Source organism: Psittacula echo (genome assembly GCF_963264785.1).
Source record: "Psittacula echo genome assembly, chromosome: 5".
In the NCBI taxonomy this organism is placed as follows: domain Eukaryota; kingdom Metazoa; phylum Chordata; class Aves; order Psittaciformes; family Psittacidae; genus Psittacula; species Psittacula echo.
Window position 1 is genome coordinate 48324794 of NC_137739.1, and position 23084 is coordinate 48347877.

At 40.7% G+C, this 23084-nt stretch overlaps 1 protein-coding gene across 1 annotated transcript; it reads left to right on the forward strand.

The window, feature by feature from the left end:
• Nucleotides 1-1358: 1358 nt before the first annotated feature.
• COCH (cochlin) lies at nt 1359-22876 on the forward strand (the record flags this gene model as incomplete). The annotated part of the gene is made up of 11 exons (XM_080618208.1): nt 1359-1407; nt 2648-3310; nt 8395-8551; nt 15548-15681; nt 16809-16871; nt 17699-17743; nt 17828-17975; nt 18547-18650; nt 20037-20263; nt 21455-21971; nt 22701-22876. The coding sequence occupies 11 exons, from the start codon at nt 1359-1361 to the stop codon at nt 22874-22876; spliced, it is 2283 nt and encodes a 760-aa protein (XP_080474334.1).
• Nucleotides 22877-23084: the final 208 nt, after the last annotated feature.

Consider the following 23084-nt stretch of genomic DNA (forward strand, 5'->3'; position numbering starts at 1 on the left):
TTTATGTTTATTTTACTAAAAAGTCAGTAACTTGGGAGCAAAACAAAAACCAATGTTTCACAAAGGAGCCTAACTAGAGTGATGGTGTGAATTAGCAAATTGAGCCCAAGCGTATCAGAAGAAGGGCTGCACCACAGGCATTGTAACATTTGCCACGTCTCCTCTAAGGTCCCCCTTATCTCTGCTAAAGCACCAAACCGCCTCACTGCAGATGCCTGCCCAGAGCTGGGCACCCACAGATGCTCTACTCACCAGGCACCAGCTTGCCTGTCTAGCACTGGCAGTCCTGGTGACACCTTAGTACCCTTCCCAAAACAGCGTAGTTTCAAAATGAAAAATTAAAGCCCAGCTCAGTACCTCTTAAACATAAATTTGAAGGCAACATGCAAAAGTCAATATAGAACTGTTTGGAGGATGAATTAAGTAGCCTTTGGGAAGAAAGTGTATAGAAAATCATCATAGGTCTGAAAGGAATGCAAGGACAAACCAGAAACAGAAAACCCCAGCAGATTAAGCGAATCAGAGAAAAGAGAACTGGCAAGAGAAGGAAAGGAGGACTGCAGTGAGGGATGGGTGAATGTATTTTTTCAGTGAGGGATCTGCAAGGCGCGGGGCACTCACCGGGTGGTGAGCAGAGCTGAAAGTTTAATTAGGCTTTCTTCTGTCCTTTCTGATCTTTGCACAAAGCCTATCTTCACACCAAGGACAGAGAGGTTTCTGTGGCGCTGCATGGCACAGCAGCCAGTGTCCCTTTCGGTTCAGGCATTTCCAGTGTTTCCCGGCATAAATGGGGCGCCTCTCCCTCGCCCTCCTGCCTTTCAGCCTCGGGAAGAAGACGTTCCCTGAACGTTTCACCGCGGTGAAGCACACGAACCTGTGCAGAAGCCGTTCCTCCGGTGCGCAGTTCGCTTCCGCCCCTAGACAGGATGGGGCCCGGGCCGGGACAAGCCGACGCCGCTAGCCGGGCCGGAGCCTCGCGGCTCTGCTGGCCTTCAGAAGGCCGGAGGCAAGGGGCGCGGCGGCTGCCTGTACCGGGCGGCTCGGGCCCATCCCGCCCCATGCTACGGTGAGGGCACCGGAGCGGACAAGCCGCCGGCACTGCGGGCCGCACGGCAGCATCTGCACCAAGGAATGTGCCGGCTTCCCGGGATTTTTTAATGTAAATCTACAAATTAAGCAACCCCTCCTCTCTCTTAACCACCGCAGCCCTAAGAACGCCGTGAACTGCATAGAAAGCGTGAGCCATCTGAAAAGCACCGAGCAGCGTCTGCATCTGCGGGAGTTCTCAAGGGAGGCGACATCAGGGATAGACTTGAGCGGCCGTTGCCAAGTCTTTAGCTGATCACCGAACGCGAGGGATGCGCGACCTGTCAGCGAGAGAAAACCCCTGGGGGAGGAGGGAGCCCGGTAATTCCCCCCCAAGCTCTAGGGGTCCGGAGAAGCTGAGAGAAACGCCAGCAGAAGTTCTTGACATCTGCACCAGCTGCCTCGAGTAATAATGCATTTGAGATGCTCCGATAGGAGCAGACCATGTCATGAGGGCAGCATCGCCACCTTTATCCTGTGTGTGGGAAGCATGTGTTTCTTAGACTATCAAAGGTGGTGGTATCGTGTTCTCACCGCTTCTGCGCTTCACTTGAATTAAACTCCAATTTAAAACAAATAAATGAAGAAAATTGATAACTTACCCGGTCATGCTTCCCATTTCGCTCTAATGGGCGGCATGTCTCTGAATAGCTAGGAGACATCTCAAATGTACTTATTTTCAATTATATGAAGAGATACTTCACAATGTGCATTTTATGCAACCAGTTAAAATAAAATAAAGAAAATAAAATAAAAGAAAATAAGCCCGAAAGCGAGGCTCCTTGCTCAGTTGCCTCTCCACAGAGCTATCTGTAATGCCCGCAGTTAATTTTCTACTACGTCAAACGTGCCAATTCCTAAGAATTCTTAAAGCTTATTTAGATTTAAAAGTTTATTTCTGGGAACAGCCATCACAGCAGACGTTAAACAGCAGATGCTGACAGCCAGCACAGAACACGATTTTAAAGCATTCGCTGGAATAAAGGCACTCCTGCCTCTCTTCCTTCCCGTCCATGAGTAACCTGGCTGTTTCACACTTGTGCCAGCAGGTACTTTACGCCTCATCTCTGTGTAAGCATTGAACTACGAGAACGAAGCCGGCTTTGCAGGGGAGGATTTTGTTTGATTGGTTTGCTCTGCTTTTGGTTTTGTTTAGGGGGTGTTGTTTTGGGGGTTGTTTCTATTTCATTTAAGCAAAGTTGTAATTTACATTTAACATTTCATTTAACCAAAGTTTTGCTTAAATAAAAGGTAGGTATCTATAATATTTACGCTGACATTTCAGACCAAATACAAACGATACAATCAGCTCTTTAGGGATTTTCATCTCTTTGGACGGTTATATTAGGCTGAAATGCCCCAGTTTTCTCTTTTGCAGCACACTAGTTAACCAGTTAATGCACGGGGCCAGCACCGAGTGAGCCGCGTTGGTGAGAGCTCTGCCCCTTCATTCATTTTCGAGGAAGGGGCAGAGGTTGCGGGGAAGTAACTGACAACTCACTCGCATTTCTGACGATATCTGGAATAAAGACATCTGAAATAAGGTGTTCCAAAACTGTAGGTGGAAGGGAGACAGAGGAGAGTGGGGGCAGCTCTGGAGCGGCAAACGGCGAAAGGCGCGGGAAGATCCTTGCCCCTCCGCTGCCTGTTTCCCAGGCAGAGGGGCTAACGGCTTTGCCCGATGCTCAAGGAAACCCTGCGGTGCCGTTTCCGGAGGACCAGGGCTGTGCCCGGGTGGAGGGTGCGGCGGTGGGGGGGAGGGCCCGGCCGGCCCGGGCCACCAGCACCTGCCGGGCCTTGCCCGGCGCCGGGGCCGCCCAGCCCAGCGCCCGCTCCCTCCTTCCCCCCGCCCCGGCCACCGAACCCGCCCCAGTGCTCATGCGCTCCGGGAGAGGTTTAAAGCGGACGCGGCGGCTGTCGCTGGTTGTGCAGCTCCACGGAAGGGCCAGGGCAGTGCGGAGGGGTTGGCATCCGCGGTGGGGCAGCCTAGCGGGCAGGCTTCGCTGTGCCGGGCCGCTTCGCTCTCCTCGCCTCCGCTCTCGGTCGCCCCGGGGTCCGGGCGCGCCCCGCCACCATGTGGCTTGTCCCCCTTCTCCTCGGTGGGTACCGCAGGGGACGGCTCGGGGCCGGCGGGGCAGGCGCGGAGCAGCACCCCGACCAGCTCCCTGTCTGTTCGCAGGCACCTTCCTGCTCTTGAGCCCCGTTCGCGGGAGCGACGGCTCGGGTGAGTTGCCCACTTTCTTTCCTCAACCTCCCCAAGGGGTTTTCCCTCTCGAACTGTCTCTGCGCGTCCCTCCCCGCCGGGAGGTGATAGCCCGCGGGGGCGCCAGGCCGCGGTACCGGCTCGGTGCTTGCCAGCGTTCCCGGCTGCAGCCGCTCCTTGCCGGGATGCGCCGAGGGTCTCCGGTGGCGCCTCCGGTCCGGAGCCCTGTGGAGCGTGAGCGCTGCCTCCGGCCGCGCCCCGCCGTGTCGGGCTCCTCTGGAGGTAGCCCTCGGGAGAGGCAGTGGAGAGGCACAGAGGGTGTCCGGGAATGCTCCCAAACTGGGGTAAAACCCCTCCTGACACAGGTTGAAGAGCGGTGGTGACAAGTCTCCCCGTCTAGGAGAACGCTGATGGCAAGAGTGAGTGGTGGTGTGTTTGTGTGTGATACAAAGGCACTCCCGGAGTGCTTGGCCATCTGAGGATCTCTGACATACTTTAAACTGTGGAATTGATTAAAAACTTTTTAAACCTGCTGCCCTGCCATTGTTTTGACCTGGGAAGCAAAAGAACATGTTTAAAATGCCAGGCAGGGCAGGGGCTGTCTGTTGCACTGTGCCCTGTTGGATTGTATCCCTGCTGCTGAGAGCGGACTCTCCTGGAGCCAGAGGCAACCCAGGGGAACCAGGAGCCACAGGAAGCAGCTGAAGAAATAATGCACCGCAAGCAGTTTGCCTGCCCCTTGCAGCAGAGCCTTGCACCAAGGGAAGGCAGGAGTCTCCAGAAGGATGCGCTTCCAGACCTGCAGGCCTGGCCTGCAGAAGGTAAGTGACCTTAATCTTTTCCATTCAGGATTTTACAGTCATTAGGAAGTAGAATTTGCTGCTCATTTTGTGTTCAATCAAGCATTTGTAAAAGTCTTTTGTGCTAAACTGTTAATAGTTACATATCACAGGAGTGCTATGTCTAAAAAACCTACTTCAGCTAGTAGAAAACTTACTCCAACCACAATTCCCTTCCTTATTATTTTACAGGTGCATTACAGATGAAGTGCCAACAGTCTGTCAGGAAACAAGGGGAAAGTTTTCTGTGGTGCTTCCTCCCAGTGTTAGAGAAGAAGCCATTGTAATCTGAAGGTATCTGGGACCAGCTAAAGTAACATTAAGGCAATACTGATAAAATAGAATATTGGTACTAGGATGTGCTTGTAATATAAAATGTGAACAGTTACTGTGAAATATTGTCTCTTACCATTGTTCCAAGCCTAATTCAGCAGTATTTGGTTATTGAACTAGAGCTTGCAGGAATGCTTATAAATTCTGTTGTTCAAAGTAATGAAAGATCACTAGTTCCCTCGAAAATCTACTGTGTTAGGCTTGTAACTGCGTGGGGAGATCTTAAGGGATTTTATAGCTTTCTTTATGCTCCCCCTGAAAGGCATACAAATACTGCAGAGTTCAACAGTTCTGGTTAGTCTTCAGGAAACTCTAGGGGTGGGTGACCATTGGCATGCGCTGGTAAGCAACCATAAGTAGATCAGAAAAGGGCAAGTCTCTGACTGAAATGAATCAGAGCCCTGACCAGTTTTTTAATATCCCATTGCTCTTGTCTAGATCAAGATATGCACTTAAGATTACATGAATTAGTACGCAACCTGTCATCCTGTTTTCCAAAACATACGCAGCTATAGTTCTACTAGGAGGGTTTTATGTTTTTTTTTTTCTAGTATGGATAAGGCTGGTGTGAATATTCCTTGCATAAGATACAAAAAGCAGGCTTGTTTTAAGTCCTTTTTATCTTGAAGATTTCAATCTTCCTGTTTTGCAAAGAAATTATACTAAATAGTAAAAGGAATAAGAAACATAATAGGGATGTACTTCTCTGTTTTCTGCCTCATAAAGCTGTATTACTCTTAGGAATCCCTAATTTTTTTGTAATAATGTACATAAGGATTTTTTTTTTCCTTTGCCTAAATAAATTCTGCTTTCCCAAACCAATTCATGGAAACTTAAAGATCAGAGAAGCTCTGATTTTTGGCTATTGACTTTTATTTTTCTAGGGTCTTTAAATTAGTAACTCCTGTCAAAAATTAAATGAGAACTTTTACAGGCAGGTGTAACAAACAGCTATTCAGAACAAGTTGGAGTACATGGGATGAGTCCCCAAAAAGATGGAAACTGATGGACTGATTGAAAGTGTTGCTATCAGACGAATGTTTCAGGAGAGAAGTGAGACTTTGCTTTTTTTTTTTTTTTCTTTTTTTAGGTCAACAGTGACAGAAGACATTCGTCCTTACACATAAATACGGCTTAAATCAGGAAGAAATGCATTTATTTTTGTCTTTGTACTTTGCTTTTATGGAGTACCCTGATGTAGTGTGTTTCTGTGGGGCTTAAAGAGTGTGTGTCTTGACAGAGTGGGATGATGGTCATTTTGTCACAGTTCCAAAGGCCTAAATTTACATCACTTAACATAGGTCTCTGGTCTTCACCAGAGTTCTGAATGGGTAAGAGTTCAGGACTGAGTACTTTCCTGTAAATTAGAAGCTTATCTTTCCTTCTTCCAAAAATATATGGATTTAGAGTATTGGATCACATACATATCCAGAGAAAGGCCTCCACTGATACTCTTGCACTCTTAAATTACAGTGATTAAAACTCTTTCTTTTATCTCAGTTACTTTATATATGATCTTTGGCAGTTTCTGTTTGCAACAGACTACTGCTAGTTTTGTGTTGCATACCTGATGATACATTAACAGTGAAGAACAAAATCTACTGCATAGTTGTTATAAGTCTTGATTTTGGTACCTAGTACTTCTAACTTTGATACTGCACCTACTATTCCTAATATTAATCTTGGTTATAGAAACATAGCTTATAGAAAACCAAAATGAAATTGTTGCTTTTTAATTAACAGCTTTTAGTGTATGTGTTTTACCTCTGTGCTGATCCAACTGAGGTACAGACTGCTAAAGCCCATAGTTACAGTATGTCAGCTCTTCAGCAGCAGCTAGGTCCTTTCCCTCAGAAGCCCCTCTCTCCTGGTGTAGACAAGGATCATAACAGTGTGCAGGCATCAGTACATAAAAATCCCATGGGCTGGGCTCCAATGGACCTCTGTATTTTCATAGTGTCCAGGGAAAACGCAGCAAGGTTTTGTTTTATTGGGGTTTTTTTGGTTGATTGGTTGGGTTTTTTTCCCCTCCTGTCTTCAATGCTATGTAAATATAAGCCTGACACATGACTAATTACTGAGTACCCAGTGGTGGGGGGAATACAGATCTCCAAGTGATAAATGGTTTGTAACTGGACATGTCTAATTATCGTCTTTGTATGCACAGCCTGCTAAGGGATTCAGTCAAGTTCAGTACATTGGAAATGATAGGTATAAAAACTGCCTGTGGCATCTTGCACTTTTAGAGGCTGGAAAAAATATTGCAGGATGCATGGCACAAGCAGTACTGTGACAGCAGAGATTACCAGTGATGATTATTGCAATGATTCCTCCAAGGACATCCATCCTCCTAGCTGCTGTTTTATTCTGATGGTCTTGCTAGTTGTCGTTTGGTGGTTATTGCTTGATTGGTATCCACTAAATAACTAGCACAGTTGTAGTACTTGCATTAAAGTATTAGGGGACTCAAACAGCAAAGTAAATTGGCTTCTTTTAGCATAACACCAATAATATGGCACTTTTAATGAGGAAAAGATAGAAGTCCTATGTATAAACGTGGTGATTCTGATTCATTTTTCAGACTTCTGTTTTTAAGGCAAAGGTGTAGGACTGAACATGGAAAGGGAGTGAGTAGGTAAGACTAGGTCTTGAAAGAAACTTTCTTTTTCTTGGATACTTGAGAATCAGATTAAGTCACTTTACAGTGTTTTTTTAGGTAGACAGATTTTAGTATCTTGAGAAGGGAAAATGAAGAAGTATTTACTGCTTTGTTTTGTGGTTTCTGTGTTTTGTTTTTTGTTGGTTTTTTTTTTTTTCTTACTCTGGGCTAGATAGACATATTTAAGGCACATATTTGTCCTGGCAAATAGCAACAAAGATTTTTCAAGAAGACGTGATTAGGTAGGTTAACGTAATTTCAGTATAGCGTTAATGAGGATTACATATACTGAAGACTAAAACTACATGGATGTCTATGAGCATATATTTGATTTATGCAGCCAGAATGATCAGACACACTCCTCTGTGCACCTCTGGCTGCAATTGCTCAGCTTTTCAGTTCCAGAGTTGGTGAGATTATCAGGAGGTATGATCTTGTACATCTGCTGATGAGGAGCAGGATATGCTCCAAATACTTGAAATTACAAGCAGCTTATGTTGGGTCAATAAATACCCTAGGTAAGAGCGGAAAGAGTGGACAGGGAAGCAGGTGAGAGACAGATCCCTGATCCCTGAAACATGCTCTCCTTGGGATGTAATGCTGTGGGGTATGTATAGATACATTGGCTAGCCTCTGCTAGCTTGCATCTTAATATTGTGGAAAAATAATGTTCTGAATGCGTATAGAAAAGGTTCTTGCACCTTCTAATGCTCAGCAAGGGCAAGATGTGTTCTTAGGAAGCTCAGAATAAATATCCAGCCATGGGTTGAACTTCTGATGCTGAATCGATGTTGATCTAATTCAAAACCCTGACCTGCGTGCTATCAGACCAGCTGAAGCCTTTGGAGGTCTTTCCCTTGCCCTTCTTTATCTGCAGTAAACTTACAGATGTGAATTGTTCCTCCTGTAATATTCCTTGGATATTACTTTAATGCTGGTTTTGTGTTGTTTGCTCATTTTGTTTACCCTTTCCACCTTTTTCTGACACTTCTTTCCCATAAATAATCTAAAAGTGTGTTCTTCCTTGTCATAACCATACATTTGTAAGCTCCAAAGATGTCTTTACAGACACAGTGGAGCATAGAATGAGACACTGTACCTAATTTCAAATTCAAGCACTGCTTAAGCTTAGAAACTGTAGAGAAATAAAAAACAAAAACCAAACCCACAACAAAAGCCCACCCTCCCCCCCCTCGCCAAAAAAAAAAAAAAAGGCTCAAACCTAAAACAAACCCTTAAGATTTTCAGGTCAGAGGTTCTTCTTTTTTCTTTAGCTGCCACCGCTATCACATGCTTTACAAGAGGACTTGATCTTAGAAAGGAGATGGAAGATGTCATTTGCCCAGCAAACTGTCCTCTGTGGCAATTTTATGTCTTTGGGAATGGAGTTTATGCTTCTCTTTCCAGTATCTGTGGAGCTGCCATACACAGGTAAGTCAGATGACTGCTAATCAACGTGCTAAGTAAGTTCATTTACTCTTGCTACACTTTTAAATCTTAACTGTTTGATGCCATCATAATAAAGATCTTTCTGGACTTCAGGAGTCCTATTCAATCAATAGCAACATCATTAGGAGAAAAGAGACCAAGGAAGAGGAGAATGGTTGGGCAGTTTGCAAGTTACCCAAGTTGTGTTTAAGTATTCCTTAAAAACCTCTTTAACTTTCTCTGTAAGATTACTTATCTGTCACTCATAGACATGAGAAACTAGAGTGCAAATAGTAACTAACTGGAGAATGAAAGCAGATTTGCTTTCAGACTTTCATTTACATGACCTTTTTCCTGAAATTACTGAAACTGGTTTAAGCTCCTGTGCAAACAGACCTATCTGTGATTTGGCTGAATGATTACTTTTAATCAGTGTTAAGTATTTTTATGTTAGTGCTTCTCTTCTGACAGTTGCTTGCTGGGTGTTAGTCGAATTAATGATCTCTTAATGAGACCAGTATCTGGCTGAATTATCTTCTGTATCAACCAAAAACTTAGACTAAGAAAAATATCATGATAACCCATGTTAAACAGATGTTATCAGGATATTTTTCTTAGTCTAAGTTTTTAGTTGTAATTACATTGGGGAAGGAAAATAGGCTGGCAGATATCTTACTGAGGTTATCTGTGGGGTTTTGGGGGTAGTTTTCTGTTGTGGATTTTTTTTTTTTTGGTGTGGGTTTTTTGTTTGTTGTTCAGGAAGGACAAAGCTTTAATTGCTTATTTGCAAGAAAAATTCTCACAAATCAATTTTTAATGAGGAAATGTTAGGCAAAACTAGCTGCAGACAGTGAGATACCTATTTCTGATGTCTGTGGAACCCGAACTAAATCCTGACTATCAGTCTACAGGGATTTTCAGACTTTGATTTTAATACTTTGAGAAAGATTTTGGTTATTAAAGAAGGTTTTTTAGCTTCATCTATTAATTGGCTGTACAACATATTTGTTCACTTAGACTTTTCACAATATGCTTCCTACCACAAAGTAGATTCAAAACTTTGTAAGGTGTTATGACTCTTAAGATAGGACTGACAATCCAGGAACAGTAATTTGGATTAGATATGAAGAAAAGTCTAACAATAAGGACAGAGACTATTCAGAAACTTATTTAAAGTGTCTGTTTAAATCCTCTAATTTTTAACAAGACTTTCAAAATTATGGTTATTGTTAATAGTATTTAAACTCCAAAATAAACTAAAATAATCTATTTTTAAAAATTGGATTTAATGAGGGGTTTTGAGTAGAAACTTTGGGACTTCCTGAATGCTGTAAAGGAGAGTAAGAGATGAGGTACTATAGGGGCAGTTAGAAAGGACTTGGGAGGGATTGTGTGGGTCTGTGTGTATTTGTTTTTAAAGCTTAAGAGTTAGTTTCAAAGATAGTTGCATGTCTCCGTGTGTGGTTTTTTGCTAAAACAGGCTTCTTTTTGATCATTCCGTGAAAAGAATGAATGTCCTATTTAGTGTGCTCTAAGTGTCTTCGTGTGTATTTAAAAAAAAATAATTAAATCTCAGTTCTTCAATTTTCCTAGTTTAAGTATTTACAGAAAGCTTGTGACAGACTGTCTGGATCAAATTAGAGGAATGGGGGTGTGTGTGCATGTTTTTTGTTAAGGTTATCTAGGAAAACTGATATTTCTTCTCACTGTCTTTTTTCGAAGACAGTGTTTGTATTTACTGATGTAGCCATTTATTTTAACATACCATTTCTTTACTGGTTGCCAAAGATGTCTTTACGTAAAAAGGGGGGAAAAAAAGGCTCTGGCTTTCAAAACCTTTTTCCAAAGGGATTAAAGATGTGAGCGTTAGTCTTGAGTCTCCTGTGCCAGTGGTGACTGTGACTGTTAGAGGTCCCAGCAAGAAAGCTGGTGGGGATCAGTTCTGTCACAGCTGGGGAACACTTTTATAAAAGGGGGAGATACAAGAAATGGAAGATGCAGATTTCTTTTCTGGTTTTGCAGAGTCTTCCCTTAGGTAATAAAGCACAGACATTTATACATCACTTTGCTCTTCACTGAAGTCTGTATCTTACAAACTATACGTGTATTACTGTTCTCCAGCCCAGAAGCATAGGAGTATAGAAGAAAAAAATCGATATTTTTCCATAGTAAGTGTCTATATGAATTATACTACTTCTGAAATATGCACCCTGTTTGTAAAACCTGCATCCAATAATCTGTCTCCACAGACACTGTGAGAACAATGAGAGCTCTAATAGCAATGATGGGGTTCAAATATATTCCCCCTTCTAATCTATGTCTTCCAGTAAGGATGTAAATTAACAGTGTTCAAGCATTATGAATATGACAGTGTGTAAATTGTTTTGAAAAAGCAAGAATATAGGTGAAAATCTATTCAGGAGAACTGCTGTTTTGAGGACTACTTTTGAGTTGGGAGATATTAGTCTTGTTGGCCTTTCATACTTGGAACTAAATTTGCTAAATGAGAACATTTTGATTTTGCTGCAACTATTAGCAGCCATAAATGCTATCTGTGGTAAAAAAGGATTGATGAATGGAGGAGAGGCAACAGCTTTTTAGTTCTCAGCTAAGTTCAGTGCAGACTGCAAAGTCCAACAAAAACATACAAAGTACTTGTTACTTCTTGCTCTCTGTTGCAATGGCTAAATTCCATATTGCTGTCAAAGTAATTTGAAGAAGATATTGCTAATGGGTAATCACCATAATTTGCTGTTACCATAATGTAATTAGATATGCACTTTGAGAATTTTGTAAATTTCTTCCAAATAAGTGAAACAATCACATCGTGTTTCAGGCTAGGTATTCCCTACATCACCTTGCACAGCGAGTACAACATAACTATACTTTAAGCACGGCTGAATGGCAAGCTTGTACCATTACAATGACTGGCTGTTATAGAAAGCACGGTCAGGCAACTATTCACTGTTTCTTGGGAGCAGTGATTTTTTTTTTTTTTTTTTTTTAAACAGTGGAAATGGCTGTGTGAGCATCACTTAGCTCCCCCCCTTTCCATACACTTCAGTGTGTGTGCCAGGTCCAAACTGATGTCTGATTCCTTAATTTTATATAAATCAAATAATGCTTATTCCCATGAGCAGTTCCATTACTGTGAGGCAATTATTAGCACAATAATTACTGTACAGTGCTTGTAAAAAATTTAGCAAATTCAGCTATGGATAATTTTGTATTCTACAGATGAATATGGTCTCTGCCTGTTTTAGTTTGTTGTATTTGGCTTTTTCTCTCCTTATTTTATGTGTAATTACTCTCAGGAAACAGAATATTTATTTAATATTGTTCTCTTTCTGGGCAGAAGAATAAAAGATTTATTTGTTGGGGAAGAATGGAGAACCTCCTACCAGGCTGACACTATGTAGGCATGAAGAACTGAGTTAAATCTGAGTGATTAATTGGATTAATAATTGGAAGGTCAAATGAAGGACTAGGTTCTCAGCTTTTGCCGTTCTTTGCTAGTGCCAATTCCACTAAATAGAGACTGAGCCAATGTGATAGTTCTTTGATGCTAAATAGGCATGTAAATTTTTTCAGAACCTCCCTAACTAACCACAGGATAGAACCATTAAACATTGGGGGCCCAGAATTCCAGTGTAACGATAGCATATTCTGGTATTACCAAGCTGGCCACAAAATCACCTCAAGCATGAATGTCCCTGAGCTGCCCTAGCATTTACTAGAAGAATATTTACAAAAAGGTTGTCTGGCCAGAGGTATTTCTGAGCTGTATATCTTCTGGGAGTATAGTGCCTGCTTCTGCTGCTGAGCCTTCTTTCCTGCCAAAAGCAGTAGGGATCCAGAGGAGAAAGAAAGAGCACAGCATAGGGAGGCAGAGGGTGGTAGCGTGAAACCCGGAGCAGCTCTGCGTCAGTGACTGAAGGCAAACAGGCAGCAGCAGGAGACTAATTTGGAGAAGAGGAGGATGTGTCTTGGAGTAGTGGAGAAAGGTAGACAAGGAAGGAAAGATGGGAATCCAGTTAATTCAGCTGTCTTGTCTGAAGGCCCTAAGGACAACTGTTTTCATTCAAGGACCCCATAGGAAATGCCAGCTGCTCTCTGTTAGCAGTGGGAACAGGAACTCTCAGGTCAAAATGATGCTCTTGGGTAGCAAAGCAGGCCTTTGTCTGTCAGGCCTTCATCTTTCTGCTCTCTCTCTTCTGCTGATAAAGTAGATAGCCTACCTATAGACATATATGATGCATATAAGTAGCATAAAAACATACCAATGAAAAATTTACCCAGAGGAAAAAGATTATCATCCGATGAAATACCTTGTGTTTCCTCTTTCTTTTAACAAGGGGATGGTATTCCAGCTTTCTACTGCTGTGTCTAAGATTAGTGACTTCAGTTACATCTATAAGGGTCATCTCCCATGGCTGGAAGAGTCTCTTTGTGGTGTAGACATCAGTTTTGGTGTGCAGGCTCCTTCAAAAACACATTCAAAATTCAGCAAGGGCAAGCCAGCCCTGCATCTCTTTCTCTGAGAGAACAGATAAACAGTTCTTGCACTTTATTTTGAGGAGGTACATGAAGCTCTAAAGCTTCAATCCCCTCTGCTCACTTACCTCAATTCATATTTTTAAGTCTGTTTTAGATTAAATTCCTATATTTCATGATATTTTTCCCGTATCTTCTGACCTTGGCCAATACCCTTTCTTCCATGAGCTATTGTGCAGCAAGATACACAAGGAAGCAATCCTGTATCTGCTTTTCTCTTTAATTTGTATGCATTTTTGAGTGAAAATTACCATTTAATTATAAGTAACAACTTGTTATTAACAGTGAAGCTAGGCAAGGAATGGACTGACAGCTTTGTATAAAGTTGCTGTGAAGCAGTGCTGGCAGCAGCATGAAACATAGCGAGTAAGGAAGTGAAAGCTGTTCCTGAAAAATCTGCAGAGTTCCAGTTTAATCAAAACAGCCATGGCATGCAAGTCAGTCACACAGGAGCAAAGAACTCAAAGCAGATTGTGATGATATAAATCACTCAAGAAGTGCATAGGCACCTCTTCGCTCTTTAAACACCACTTTGGATCTACACAGGATGAATCTCACTTTAAAATCAGTCGTAAAGGATTGCAGAAGGGAATTTGCCAATCTGATCCAGAATACAAAAGCAGACTGGCAATATAGTTTATTATTCCATTTTATCAGATACAAGCATGCACTGTGAGTAAACTTGCTGGAAGAAACATCACAAGTAAAACTGACCTGACTGTAAAAGATGGCTTAAACAGTTCACCTACAGAAAAAAATGGCACGGAAGAGGAATAACTTTCATAAAGCTATAGATCATGTTACATTCACATCTAGTATCATCCCCCCACCTGCATTAAAATAGCAGAGCTGTTATATGGAAATGGTGTATTATCCAAAGGCAGTCTAGAGATTTCTGACTTGTGATGAAAAGCAAAATCAAATGTTTTCTATACATGGATAAGGAGAAAATAAATCTACTTCAGTTTCAGTGGAAAGCTTCCAGATTCAGTGAAGACTATTTAGATAATAATTTTTTTCACTAAATGATTAATCAAAATGAAGAGACCAATAGACAAATAGAATAATATAGACAAAATTGGTTACACTGTATCAAAAATAAGCTAAAATTATTGCTTCCAGGAATAATTCTTATGTTGAACTGTCTTGAGTCTAATTCAGCCAGTGTTTAAAGTTGTGAGTCTACAACAAAGGAAGTGGGAAGAGATATTAAGCACTTTGTGTGAGCTAACCTGGGTATAGACTAGGTTTGCTGATGCAAACCCAAAGCAGCAATTATAAACAAACTAGAAACTGTTCCAATTACATATATTCTATTTCCGGCACATTTCTGTATGTATTAAGACTGAGACATTAATGAAGGCTTGAATGCCAAAAAGAACCAGGTACTGGAGAAGAAAACTATGTTCTAATTAGATTGAAATACTTTAAATATATATTAATGTGTTATTTTCCCCAAAGATGATCTTGACTTACAGAATTTTCCTGTCATTTAAAAATAACCAGTTAGGGGCTCTGGACTGATTTTTCTCTCACAGTTTTTTTAAAAAGCTGTAGAGTACTGTTTGTGTTTGCCAACTTCATAATCTGTTTTTAAACTCATCCAGGGTAACTTAACTAAAGCTCCTCTGTCTATACACTATACACAGTGTTCCTAGATGAGAAAATATCTGTATATTTTGAAACTACTATCATAATCTTTCAAGTTTCATATATATAAAACCATGACTCAATTCAGAAATGCAAATCACATTTGGAGGTATATATCACAAAGGAGGAATGTATTTCAGCAGCAGTCCACAAGGAGATTTATGTGGAAGCTGCCTTTACCACATATACCCAGGGCTCATATTACCCGAAATATATGCAAGGCTTTCTAAACTCTGGTCTTGATTATTCTACTTTCACAATGTCTTAAAGCAGATCAGACTGGGATCTCTTTTCAAACAGAAAGCCAAATGGATAAGAAAAATGAACACAAAGGTGCACATTGCTGTGTTTCAATAGTCTTGAAATGGTTCTTTGTCTCCCACAGTACTCTACCTGCCCAAGTATTACAAATAATCAAGCTTTTACTCCCTCTTAGAGAAGCTCAACATGTAATTTTGGTCTCTGAAAATAATAACCGAACTTTCAGTGGCACATAAAGAGTTCTGGACAGTTCTGATGCCTGTCTGGCAGTGTTCAAGGCCAGGTTGGATGGGGCTTAGAGCAACATGGTCTAGTGGAAGGTGTCCCAGCCCATGGCAGGGGGATTACAACTAAATGATCTTTAAGATCCCTTCCAACCCAAACCATTCTATGATTCTATTATTGTCACTTAAGAATTGGTATGTTTGTGAAGTTTTGCTCTTTTGTGTCAGCCTGAACTCTGCCAGAACTTTAGAATTTGCATTTTCTTGTGATTAAAATGTCTGATTTATAACAACTGTTTTTGTGTCTAAGGGGGGTGATCACCAGTGCAGGAGGAGCTGTAAGGGTACAGACTCTTCCAGGACAGGAAAACTACCCGGCTGTAAATGCCAATGGAATCCAGTCTCAGGTGCTCACTAGATGGACTTCATCTTTCTCAGTGACTGGTAGGTGGATCACACTATTTTGCAAACTTATTTGAAGTATTAACAGAAATATAGGAAACTTCTTCAGTGCTCCTGTAAGCAATCACATTTGTTTATGCTCTCTGAAGTGTCGTAACAGAACTTTTCACTTTTAATTATTTTATCTTCATTTTCCCACAATTTCCTTAAAATACTGTTCCAGCTAGACTAGCTAGTCTGTAGCAGAAGCCAATACGTAAAAATAGGTTACAGTTATCTAGAATATAATGACATGATAGTAGACAGTTGACAGTGCAGTTCCATGACAGTTGATAAAAGTCAATGCTTCCATCCTACTATTGCAGTCCTGTCCTCCTACCACTTCCAGCTATAGTTTTATCTTTTCTCTCCCCCTGCCTGCCTTTGTGCAGGCAGTAGCACTTGTCAGGCACTTCAAAGAGCTTGTGCAGCGTTCCCTGTAAATAGAACATTGACCCTCCAAGACAAGGGATAATACCAACTTAGATGTGATGTGGTCGTGAAGTTACAATGTGCTTTTCAGAAGTTTTTCCCTGTATAGCTAAGATACTGTGCCCATTTGCAAACCAGTTACAAATCGTATAAAGAAGCCTACTGGTTATACGTGTTGTCGTGCTTTCAAAAAGAAAAAGTTTTCTGGTTTATTTTTTCGAAGTTTGGGGAATGTATCTCTCTAATGTGTTTTTATTATTTACACAGGTAAAATTCAGCCTGCTATCTGAAGATACTAGTAAACCTTTATTGCGTATCAATAGTTAAGAACTTGGAATTACAGGTGCTTTTGGTGAGGGTGTAAGTGAAATCCACTTCTCCAGATCAAGTCCTGAGTTTATCTGCTAGAAATAATGGCTACTACAGCTCAAAACTTCTCATCAGTTAGATATGCTGTAATTACTCATAAGTTGCTGTTGTTTCAAATACAAAAGCTTAGAAAAGTTCATTACCTGTAAAACAAGGAATACAATACTAGATTACACCAAAGATTTGTCTAGGCCTGTGTCCTACTCCTAGAGTAGCTAATAGCAGATGAAGAAAGATTACTGGAAATAAATATAGTATTCTTCAAGCACCTGTAATTTCATTTAGATGCATTAAAATACAGTAAATTTATTCTTCCAATATTTGAACAGGTATCAAGAACACAGCGCTTGAATCAGTTGGACGATCTGTATCAACAGCACGTCCTTCTACAGGTATGAGGTCCCTTCAACAAGGAAAGCCTCTCGTGATGTGTTACACTGCATGAATCCCTGGCTAAAATGACATCTTTCATATAATTCATTTAATTTTAAAGAAGAAAACATACAATATCTGTTCTTGCAGTATATTTTTCACCAGCAAAAAGAGGAACCATTTGTAATTGAGGAGATCGATTCTGATTTCAATTAAAAAAAACCCCAAAGTTGAATTAATTTCAAAAGTAATACAGATAGCATAAAGGAAGGAAAGAGTTCATGAGCTCATGGATTATTCATTCCTATTAAGTGACAGAGAAGACAGAGACTACAGATTGTTTCTTACAGAACTGCCTAACAGCTGAGCGCTGTCAGAGCTTGTGTAGTAAAAATTCAGGTGTTATGTGAATTTCTCCACAGAAGATGCTGCATTAAAAGGATAGATCAGTTTTTATGAAAGTTAGTGGTGTATAAATACTAGACTTGGGATGTTGTTTGCAAATAGACTATCTGCTTTATAGTTTAAGTCACGGTTTGCTTCCAAAGCATTAAAACTGCACGCTGTACACCAGGATTGCTGAGAAATGGCAGCACTTGGGATAGTGAACTACAGCAATCTACCCAGCTTTCTACATTTCAGTAATCAGCTAAGCAGGTGTAGAAAGGAAGGTTAAATTGTTTCATTTGAAAAAGAGTATGCTCTAAGGAGTAAAGCAGTAGTAGTGCAAGTTTAAACTGATTGACAATTCCTACTGAAGATAGATTGCAATGTAATTCTTGGGGTCTAAGCACTTTTGGTCATTCATCTTGTTCTTACATGATCCATGCTGTTTCCTTCACTGAAGGTAAAAAAACCAAGAAGCCACTTGATAAAAAGGCTGGAAACAAAGGTAAGAACCTACTGATTTCACTTTTGCAAAGCAAAATCTTAACATTTGTTTGTTGTTAAGTCTAATTATTTTGGATGTTCGCAGACTGTAAAGCTGATATTGCATTTCTCATTGATGGAAGTTACAACATTGGCCAACGTAGATTTAATTTGCAGAAAAACTTTGTTGGAAAAGTAGCTGTGATGTTAGGAATTGGAACAGAAGGGCCTCACGTTGGAGTTGTGCAGGCCAGGTAAGAACAGATCTATACAAAAGATAACTGAGTGATTAATAAGACAATTAATATATCACTCCCTATTCTGCAGAACAGTATTCAATCAATAGTGGCTGATGAATAGCAAAAGAAAGCAAACTTTCTTGAGCCGTAGCACAAGGTTTCTCTATTGCATTTTTCATCATTAAAGTCTATTCCTCTCCCCTGCCTTTATACAACTGTGGAGTAGATGGCTGGTTCTGATTTAATGACCTAGACTTGCTTTTATAGTCACTAGAAAGATGTTAAGCATTTAGCATCTGGTATGTTCAAGTATTTTTCCTGTATATATTCTCAACCTAATGTTTTCAGCTGTTCGATGAACCCAAGAATCATCCTGTTCTTAATTCACCCACCCAAGAATAATTCATCTTGCTAAGGACTGTGAGAATTAAGTGAGGAGCATACTTCTATTTTAGTAATTAAAAATATAGAGAAGAGCATGTATTACCAAGATCAGAATGACTCAAAGTGTACTTTAGCTTGCTAATGCCGTAGCAGTATGAAAAGTGAAATACACACTTAATTACTCTGTTTTATTTTTCCACAGTGAACATCCAAAAATTGAATTCTATCTGAAAAACTTCACTGCTGCAAAAGAAGTTTTGTTTGCTATAAAGGAATTGGGGTTCAGAGGAGGCAATTCTAATACAGGTGGTTACATACTTCCATGCAAATAGAAATTACTTCTTTACATACTTTTAAATGTATTTATATGTGTGTGTGTATATACTGAAGTTCCTATAATTCGGTTTAGGTAAGGAAGTGTTTTAAATGCCACACTCAGATTCAATGGTTTTCCACTAGAACATTGCCACATCTTACACTTCCTTTCCAGAAGTTAGGGTTGCTTATTACTTAATATTATTAGAGTAGATATGCAAATATCACTTCATGGTGTTTAAATCAACTTCCACTAATAATAGGGTGGTAACTTGAGACAGTTTCATTTCTAAAAGACTTAGCATTTCTTTCTTGTTGAGTGGGTAATTAAAGAGTTAGAATAAATTTGGAATAAATGGCTGTGAAGAGATGTTTGCCAAATGAGGACAACTGAGCATTCCAAATATGTTGCATTTCACAAGCTAAATTTAGGTAGCTTCTCAACTTTCTTCCTTCCAATCTATTTTGCAGGCACTAATATATCTGCTTCCTAATACAAATGTAGACCTGTGGGTGAAAAAACATCAGTGACTTCTTCCTTAGCCTTATCTGGTCATTTCTTGTGGGTGGTTTGGTTTTGGTGTTGTTTTACTGGGGTGCATCAAAAGCAGCATGATCAGCAGGTCAAAGAAGGTGATCCCGCCCCTCTGCTCTGCTCTTGTGAGATCTCACTTGGAGTATTGTGTGCAGTTCTGCTGTCCTCAACATAAGAAGGACATGGAGCTGTTGCAGCAAGTCCAGAGGAGGGCCACGAGGATGACCAGGGGACTGGAGCACCTCCCGTATGAAGACAGGCTGAGAAAGTTGGGGCTGTTCAGCCTGGAGAAGAGAAGGCTGCGTGGAGACCTCATAGCAGTCTTCCAGTATCTGAAGGGGGCCTATAAGGATGCTGGGGAGGGACTATTCATCAGGGACTGTAGTGACAGGACAAGAGGTAATGGGTTCAAACTTAAACAGGGGAAGTTCAGGTTGGATATAAGGAAGAAGCTCTTCAATGAGGGTGGTGAGGCACTGGCACAGGTTGCCCAAAGAAGTGGTCAATGTTCCATCCCTGGTGGTGTTCAAGGCCAGGTTGGACAGAGCCTTGGGTGACATGGTCTGGTGTGAGCTGTCCCTGCCCATGGCAGAGGGGTTGGAACTGGATGATCTTAAGGTCCTCTCTAACCCTAACTATGATTTTGAGTTGGTTTCTTTTTTTAACTTACAGATTGCTCAAGTGTCATTATCAAATCTCCTGGGACACTATTTCACTTTTACAATAGGTTAGACCTGCAATCATAACAGAAATCCCTCACAGTTTCATATAGGAAACTAGAAGCAAAATGTACCGTTATGGTATGCATTATCTCTTTATACTGTTTTCCTGTTCAAAACTAGGGAAAGCTTTGAAGCACACAGCTCAGAAATTCTTCTCTTTGGAAAACGGAGCACGCAAAGGAATTCCCAAGATCATTGTAGTGTTTCTAGACGGCTGGCCATCAGATGATCTAGAAGAAGCTGGGATAGTGGCCAGAGAATTTGGAGTCAATGTGTTCATTGTATCTGTAGCAAAGCCCACAACAGAGGAGCTGGGAATGGTGCAAGACATTGGGTTTGTCGACAAAGTAAGAGAGAATACCATTATTTGTTTTTCTGTCATGGGTATAATTCTGGAGAATTTACTTCACACAAAAATTCTAATGAACTAATTAACATCTATAAGAACTTCTTTATATAAAGATATTTTTTGTGTGTGCGCGTATATATATATGTAAAATATTATCTCAAAACAACCAATGTAATTATCCCAGCTAATAAGTGATTTAAAAGAATAGTGTTAGGGAGGTTAAAGAAACACTGGGGTTTTTTCCTGCTTAAGGGTCTACATGAAGGTACCACTGTTCCCCAGTTCACTCTTGGCCAAGTTGTAGCTCCTGGAGTTTGTAATTACATGAATATTCTCAGTGTAGGAGATTCTCCTATCTCAGGAAGGTATTGTTAAATGTGTCAAGGCAATGATATGCAGATACATCTGCTGTCCTGAAATAGCAGCCAGGGAGGCATATCTTTCTATGGATAATTGTTTACTTACTTTCATTACAGTGAGGACAGGAAATAATGAAAAACAAGCAAATGAGCAAGTTCATGTGTAAGATATTAATCTTGGAGGAAGAGTTTTGGATCTTATTCTGTGTAACTTAGCACAGGAATTCACACACAGATCACATACTCCCATGTGAGCTTTCTAATCTCTAGGTCTTTACTTACTACTCTCCAGTGAGAAAACCTCTAGGAGCTTTTAGATGTCTAGTTTCAGTGGAAATTTCATAGCTCAGGGAATGAACAGAATGAAGCACTACATCTCTGCTGCTTCTAGGCACAAAACAGCTTGCTGCTGATCCCAGTGTATTGTAAGCAGGTCCAACCTTTACATACTTATAGGCACAGAAAGACATGACCTTACATGGCTGAGGCCTACCCTCCCCTTCTGCATTAGCTTGATTAGTTATCACCTTGGAGAGCTGATTTAAAATTTGACCCCTTTCTCAACTACCTTGACTTTACATGCATCTTGTGGAGGCCAGGGGAGAAAGAAATTGTACTTTGAATGACGTAGAGCTATACTTCTACCCAACTGTATGTCTGTGTTTATGACACATTACAGATTTCAAACTTCAACTGTGGATGTTTGTCCTCAATTTCTTTAAAAACAAATGAGCAAAACCCTATCCCGAATTCCCATCATCAGGCTCCATTTCTAACCTGCCATTCAGCTGCTGTCAGTATTCACCTGTTGACTTCTTGTTTTCAAACAGGCTGTCTGTAGAAACAACGGCTTCTTCTCTTACCAAATGCCCACCTGGTTTGGTACTACCAAATACGTAAAACCTCTTGTCCAAAAGTTGTGTTCACATGAGCAGATGTTCTGTAGCAAGACATGCTACAACTCCGTCAACATTGCTTTCTTGATTGATGGTTCTAGCAGTGTTGGAGACAACAACTTCCGCCTTGTGCTTGAATTCATCAGCAACATTGCAAAGGCTTTTGAGATCTCTGACATAGGTTCCAAGATTGCAGCTGTGCAGTTCACGTATGATCAGCGTACCGAGTTCAGCTTCACCGACTACAACACAAAAGAAGAGGTCCTCTCTGCTATTCGCAACATTCGCTACATGAGTGGTGGTACTGCTACTGGTGATGCCATTACTTTCACAACCAGAAATGTGTTTGGGCCAGTGAAAGATGGTGCTAACAAAAACTTCCTCTTTGTTTTGACTGATGGTCAGTCTTATGATGATGTTAGAGGACCTGCTGCTGCTGCACAAAAAGCAGGTAAATGATGTATACTTAAAAGTGGTGGAAGTTGATTAATTCTATTTCTGCTGTGTTGTAAAGACTTTAATTTACTCACTGGTGCTGTGTTTGCAAACTTTAAGTATCATACCTGCTTTAAATTCAGCAAAATGCAAGCCCTAGGGAACTGTTTTCCATTAGGATGAAAAAAGCTCCCACTTCCATGGAGCCAGGTGTGAGTAGCCAGGTATGAAAAACATACACCCAGATTAATTTCTCTAAACAGGAGAGAAATTAGTGGATAAAAAAGCCAGGTAGTGAAGCTCCAGTCAGTGCTATGACCCAATACAGCATGATGCCTACTGTCTATCTAGGAAAGAAATAAGCAGTTTTGGCCAAAAAGCTTATTGACTGCTGATGCTTGAAAGCACTGAGCATACACAAACAATCCAAATTTATTTTCAAAATCATTTTAGAGTGTTACCTGTGTTTCAAGACTGACATAGTAACTGCCATATTCATGTGTGTCACTACAGAAACAACTAAGACACTAGTGCTTGAGACACCCTCTATTTCCTTCAGAATTTTTACTGAGAGAAATCTTCTAATTCCTGATATTTCTAATAATCTTTAACAGACTGAGATATTGTCTGATTGCAGGTATTGAAACATGTTTTTCCAATCCACATTAATTCATGGATGTAGAAATGGCTGTTCTTGTATCCATAGGCAGAATGTTCTTAAATAATTTTGGTTTCCTTATTGCAGGAATAACTGTGTTCTCTGTCGGTGTTGCCTGGGCACCTTTGGATGATCTGAAAGACATGGCTTCTGAACCAAGAGAATCTCATAGTTTCTTCACTAGGGAGTTCACAGGATTGGAGCAGTTGGTTCCTGATATTATTAGAGGCATCTGTAAAGATTTTTTGGACTCTAAACAATGAAGCAAAAATCTGCTGTTGGTAGTTTGAAATCAAAAATAATGAAACTGAAATAGTCCCTCTCAAGTACAGATGTTTTTATTCTTATACATACTATCATAATGCAAGGGAATAAGAAAAGCTACTTTTGTTTCTGTGTTTGAGTCAGTCAAGGATTTATGTGAGGTTGTTAGAAGTTGTACTTAATACTGAAATGCAGAATTTGGCCAAC